Raw genomic sequence first — 6,208 nt, forward strand, 5'->3', positions numbered from 1 at the left:
TATACTCCAGCGATCTCACTAGAGAAGTTTTGTCTGGAGAGAGGAAAAAGATAGTGACCATAGAATGTGTCATGATCTATGGAAGCAAGTGGAAGTGGAGAAAATGGTTTGTGCCAGGGGGGACAGAAAGTCCATGGATTCTCTATAGGAAACACAAAAGACAAGATAGGATGACTCAAAAGGAAAAGGATGTTGCACTAAAGTAGTATCATGAGTTGAGATAATTGAACAGATCTAAGTTACAGAACTTAGAAAAGTTAATTAAAATAGACCTCTCAGTATTTGTTGAACTGCTTTACAAAGCTATGCCTGTTGCCTTTGTACCAAAGGTTTAGCTGCTTTCCAACTTGGACTTGTTACCTGTCGATTCTAGATATTGCTTATTTGTCAAACATGTAAGATCAGGCTCTTCTAGATGGATGAATAGCCTGGAAGTTTTCTGGTATCAAAAATTAAAAGGAGAAGAAAAATAAAAGTTGAATCAAAGTGTATGTTTAGTGCTCCAAAATGGTTGTCACATTGTTGATTATGATCGTAAATGGGGATCAATAATCAATATTCTCTTTTGGGGCCAAAACGAATTAGCGTTCTTAGTGAGAAGTGACAAGTTAACGCAGAAAGTAGAGGATGCTGTCTGATTCTCATGTTCCTCTCCTGCCGACCAATCCTCTGTAATTGTCTATTCATCTCGATGATCTGGTTTCTAATCTAGATACATGGACCAAAGCCAATTTTTCTATCGGGGACGAACATTGGAAAGGATCCTAGACGAGTACAACTACACTTTTATGTAATCTTTAGTCGTGAACTAGATTCTGCTATCTTAGCATCTTAAAGACTACCGTGCTTTTGCCAAGCATTCCAAGCATGTATCCCAGAAGACAAATCAGCCAACCAGCCCCAGCGAAGCAGGATAGGACCTAAAACAACAATTCTGTTCATGGACGGTGGTTAGAGTAGATACCCCTACTGGCTTTACTGCAAGGAATAGTAAATATAGTGCAAGTATACACGCATTTATCCAAAGCAGATTATGAGATGTGGATTTAGTCCCATATCTATTATTTACTAAAAAGAACTTAGGTACCTATACAGGGCCAAAGAATCTAAATAATACTTTCCGACCAATCTTTTTGGATAACATCCTGAGTTGTTATAACTGGTATCCGAATCAATTCAGTCCATAACTTATATGGACTAAGAAATACAACAGTGCAAATTTATTGGGGCTAACTGTAAGCCAACTGTGATGTTTATGAATGGATGCATGGATTTAGACCCTCAGACTGGCAAAGACACTAGGATTTAAACGAGCGGAGTATATGAGAATTTGGGCGGGTGTGTATTTAATTTCACATTGGTATATTTGCAGAGTTCGAAATTTCTGGAGAAGCTTGTTTTGAGCAATAACCTTTTATTTATTTTTTTCAGTGTCCATGGAGGAAGTGAGAAACTTTCCTTGATTTTATGAAGAGACTAAGAATATATTGAATTTATGGGAAGGAGAAAAGAGGTAGGAAGTTTTAGGCAAGGAGTTGAGGAAGGTACAAACAGTCTATTACCGTGGAATCACTGAGAGTCTTCTGAGACCAAGGTAGATAGAAAGCACCAAACAAGTTTATGATTGTCTATCATCTCTGCAATGCAGAGGATTTCCCATTGGCGGAAGGTTTGAAGAGTTTTTAGGAGTACAGTATTTAGATAAGGCTTTTCACTTGAGAAAGATCCTCGCATTTCTCTCTTTCCTTCCAGATTTTCTGATAAAGTGCCATTATGAGCTGATACCAAACTCTTCTCCGAGGCACTTGTGTCTTCTTTCTCCTCCATGAAGTCTAGAGATCATAGATGCTAGAAGGCCTACCTTTCATATTAAGAAGAAGTTTCAATGTTGATTAAATATTTCCATTGAATGGACATCTTATGGACAAATGATTTGTTGATTCCACCCTCGAACCACATAATGGACAGCATGTACTTACAATCCAACCCATCTTCACCAGTTCTACTGTGTGCAACCTATTTTTTCATGTCAGCCAAGTGAAAATTTTAACCTTCTCACATACTGCGGCCTTCTAAATTGCTTTGCGGTGGGGACAGAATACCACCATTATTGATAAACTTGAAGAATGAGTCCACCATGTAGATGCTATTTTTTGTACGTTTCCACACTGGTTCATCCGCAATCTTGGAAGGCCTGGTAGTGAAAACAAGATCCTATAAAGATTCAAGCTGCCTTCATTCATGGAGGGAGAGTGGGTCCTCATTCTCCAACTTGGTTTAGTAGCTCCACGGAAAAGCTCTTGTTTGGAACGATAATCTTATGAAATTTTTAGGCTACAAATATTTAGGAGGCTATGGCATGTGGTTCGAGTTTTTTATATTTGCACTGGGTTTCATCGTCTTAAACAGGGCCTGACTCCTGACATTTGCCCCTCCTCCAGAAATAATTCAGACTAACTACAGGATGTTTTGGCGCACTATCATAGATTTCCATAGACCCAGTTCAGATGAAATAATTGTTTCTTTCCAGCTACTACACGGATCCAACTTCTTCCGTCAAGCATTATTGCTATAGATTCTGAACCCTTTCCAGTGAGACATGGCAATTCAGAGCCATGGCCTCAATCTTCCTTAATGTTGAATAAGAAAAGGGCAGCACAAGAACGAAGGCTCATTTTTACAACAAAAGTGGTTTCATTAGAATTAAATGTCTGAATCACTGTACAAAGTAACAAAATCTAAGCAAGATTCTTCACCACCAACTTTTCTATTGAGAGAGGTCTCTTCCTTCCTTTTATCTTGCTTTTTCCTTTTTTTCCTCTCTCTCTCTCTCTTTTTCTTTTTTCGTGGGGGTCCGAGTCCGCGGGGGCTTTTTTTTTTTGGGAAGGGGTGGGTTGCACTGTTATACAACCCAAAACACTGGGGAACATATAAATAGAAGATCAAAATCTTCTCATCATATTTGTGAACTGCATCTCCTATGACAAGCAATTATATGCTTTGGCTGCTTTGTTTCCTCTTTCCAGACTCTGCCAATGTCCTCAGCTATCCTCACTGCATCCAAGGATGCACCAGAGAGCCCTCTCCTTGTGAACCCAACAGCATAGAGCCCCGACTTCCCTTTCCACCCATTTGGGAATGGTTCCTTTGGAAATCCGTCTTTGGAGAAGAAATCGCTGCCCTGCAAAGACAAAACCCCAAGCGCACTCCTTTCAGCATACAGAGTAGGCAAACTGTACCAAAGAATCTTCAACTTCCTATTGGTCAAATGTTCTGTCACTACTAACTACCACAACTTCTTCTTCATATCTCAATTCTGTTGTTATTATATTCATTTTTTTTCAGAAACGCATGTGAGATGAATGGAGTTTATGCCTCCGGAAACAAAACTGAATTCAGTCAAATCTAATGTCCTTTCCAACATGTCATAAAATTTAGAGATGTCAGAACCCAACCTTCATAACTGTCCATTTTAGCAGGACAATTTAGAGCTCGAACTCAAAAAAAGAAAAGAGGAAAATATAGTACATGGAGAACAGCATAGACGCTCTATATAAGAATTCTGAGCTGCGTAGCCAAATTTCCCTTTTTTTTTAAAAAAAAAAGAAGGCACACAAGAGAAAAATAGTGCGTTATAAAAAATAAGATATTATTCAAATTATTTATTATCTTTTTGAAAAAAAAAGGGGAGAGAAGATGAGGAAGATGAATGTACCTGCAACCATGAAGGAACATTACTGCGGTAACCAGTAGCCATAATAACTGAATCCACGTTAAGCACTCGACCATCAATCAACTCAACTCTGCCGGGCAAGAACCTCTTGATTCCAGGAACCACCCTTATTGCACCAGATTTAATTTTTCCCAGTGCACCAATGTCCAAAACAGGGGTCTTCCCCTGTGTGTATTTGAGCTCCAGAGGACCTTCCGAAGGTCGCGTCAGGCCATACTTCTTTATATCTCCAAGTATCATCCATGAGAGAACTAATAGGATCTTATCAGTTAGACAGAGTGGGAGCCATTTCATTAAGGCGACGGCTAAATCGATCGTTGATTTCCCAAGAACCTCCCTTGGTAGTACGTGAACCTGTAGAGCAAATCAGAACTCTGTCAGCCAAAAAAAAAAATACGCAACGAGAAACAAAACATACAAAGAGAGAGAATTTTACGGTTAGTTTTCTGTAATCTACAGTGTAGAATCTATGACGTTTTCAGATTGTAGTTATCAGTAAATGAAAAACTGCAGAAACTCTGTAATTGAGTGGTGATCACTAACCGAATCACGAACCACCATCGTCAGGAAGGCGTTGTGGTGGCAGAGATCGAGGCAGATTTCCATGCCGGAGTTGCCACATCCCACCACCAACACCTGCTTCCCTCGGTAGGCCTCGCCGGACTTGTAGTCGCAAGAATGGATGACCTGACCACCAAATTCCTTCAATCCTTCCATCTCCGGCATCACACACTCTGCATTCTCCCCTGTAGCCACCACCAGCCATTGGCAAATGTACTCCATCTCGGTGTTCCCACCTGCATTCCCACCCCGCGACACGACCGTTCTCACTCGCCACATACCACCCATTTCATCGTACCTCGCAGACTGGACAGTCTCATTGAACTGTGGATTGAGCTCAAAGATCTTGGCGTAGGACTCCAAGTAGTCCATGAATTGTTTCTTGGTTGGGTACTCGGGGAAGTCATCGGGGAAGGGGAGCTTAGGGAGCTGGCAGAATTGCTTGGGGAGGTGCAGCCTTAAGCGATCATAGGTGCGGTTTTGCCAGAGGGAGGCAAGGCGGTCGGACCTCTCAAGGATGACGAAAGGAACACCATGCTTCTTTAGGCATGCACCCACAGCGAGGCCCGAAGGACCAGCTCCGACGATGAGCGGGCCATGCACCAATTTGCATTTGCGCTTAAAAAGACCGTCATGGTCGGACCAATGGGCCATGATCAGATAGCCAGGTGAAACTATATTGCTCGTCTTCTAGAGTGGACTAGTAGTAGAAGGCAGCTCTTTTCAAAGATTATATATGTGATTATTAAATACGGAATATGGAGATTGATGAGCTAAAATGAAGAGGCTTGCTGCGTAGGGAGTGAAGGGCACCAGACTATAACACGAGAGAGAGTTTTGCAATTGATGCAAATGGAGCTGGCTCGCTAGAACTGGAGATATGTACGACAGAGGGGGGGAGAGAGAGAGAGAGAGAGAGGAGATGGAGCTTGTTGAGGTGTGGAAGGTTGAGAGGATGGGGGAGGTGTATAAATAGGTGGGCTGCCATGAGATCTGCAAGTGACGAGAGTGATAGCTGATGCTTTCGAGACTTTATCAAATTATTATTTTTATTTTTGAGAAGAGCTCCTCGCCAATGACAAGCTTCGCCGTCTCTATCAATTTTTTGACATATATAAAAGAAGTATGTTTGTATTTCTTTATGTCTAAACCAAGATTTTGATCCATAGTCTTTGAAACTTTCAGGAACATGCATGATATCTCTGTAAGGTTTTATCCTTTCGATTTTCTGAAAGAGAAATAAATTACCTTACATCGGCAACCTTACGCACCTGGTTTTCTACTCTTGTATTGTGGACCACAGGAACAAATGGAAGCTACCAGCCAAGCTCACATGGACATGATAAAAGATATTTACATGAATCCATTCTTGTGCTCCTTTCCGGCCCCTTCATTCAGTCCCACACTCGCTGCAAATTTAGAGTTTTGGTATGACTATTTCATTGTTGGATCGTATCATCAACAAATGGAAGAGGATTTTACTCTTTAGAGCACAATTTTTGATGTTTTAAGTTGCACATACTGCTGCTTAATGAACATCATCTTCCAGAAGAAGTATATATATCTGAGGGTTTTTCTTGAGAGAAGAAAGTTTAGCATGTGACGCACAGCTATCTGTTTTATTTTGGAAGTAAATCGGAGAGAAGCAGCCAGAACTCAGAATTCACAAAGCGATGTAGCGAAAAACTGGAAGCTGTTCAGTGTCTGACGGGATTTTGTCCCGCCAATCCAAGTCTGATGAGTTTTTGGATCAATCACTTTCAGAGATGGTCAGAAAAAAATATCATAAGATTCTGAAGCATGAGATGATCAGGGGGATTGAGATGGTAGCTGTCATCCTCCTTTCTTATGGAATTGGAGTCACAACTGTGGGGCCCTATGAACTCAATGATCTCCATCCACTCGAGTAAATAT

General features: G+C 41.0%; 1 protein-coding gene across 1 annotated transcript; it reads right to left on the reverse strand.

Annotated features, from left to right (window-relative positions):
- Positions 1-2,508: 2,508 nt before the first annotated feature.
- Positions 2,509-5,216, reverse strand: LOC105055809 (probable indole-3-pyruvate monooxygenase YUCCA5). Its single transcript, XM_010937807.4, has 3 exons — positions 4,277-5,216; positions 3,716-4,087; positions 2,509-3,181 (listed from the first exon to the last, which is right to left on the reverse strand). Exons 1-3 carry the CDS (start codon positions 4,946-4,948, stop codon positions 2,957-2,959), a joined length of 1,269 nt encoding a protein of 422 aa, XP_010936109.1. The 5' UTR covers positions 4,949-5,216; the 3' UTR covers positions 2,509-2,956.
- Between the last annotated feature and the right edge of the window lie 992 nt (positions 5,217-6,208).

Source organism: Elaeis guineensis, chromosome 12 (genome assembly GCF_000442705.2).
Source record: "Elaeis guineensis isolate ETL-2024a chromosome 12, EG11, whole genome shotgun sequence".
NCBI classification, from domain to species: domain Eukaryota; kingdom Viridiplantae; phylum Streptophyta; class Magnoliopsida; order Arecales; family Arecaceae; genus Elaeis; species Elaeis guineensis.

What these genes read in the sequence shown, in the direction of transcription:
- LOC105055809 (XM_010937807.4), bottom strand. Translation starts at nt 4,948, where the DNA reads ATGGCCCATTGGTCCGACCATGACGGTCTTTTTAAGCGCAAATGCAAA. An exon ending in CGATGGTGGTTCGTGATTCG is followed by an intron (nt 4,088 to 4,276) that starts GTTAGTGATCAC and finishes TTTGCTCTACAG; the next exon opens with GTTCACGTACTACCAAGGGA. An exon ending in ATGTTCCTTCATGGTTGCAG is followed by an intron (nt 3,182 to 3,715) that starts GTACATTCATCT and finishes TTGTCTTTGCAG; the next exon opens with GGCAGCGATTTCTTCTCCAA.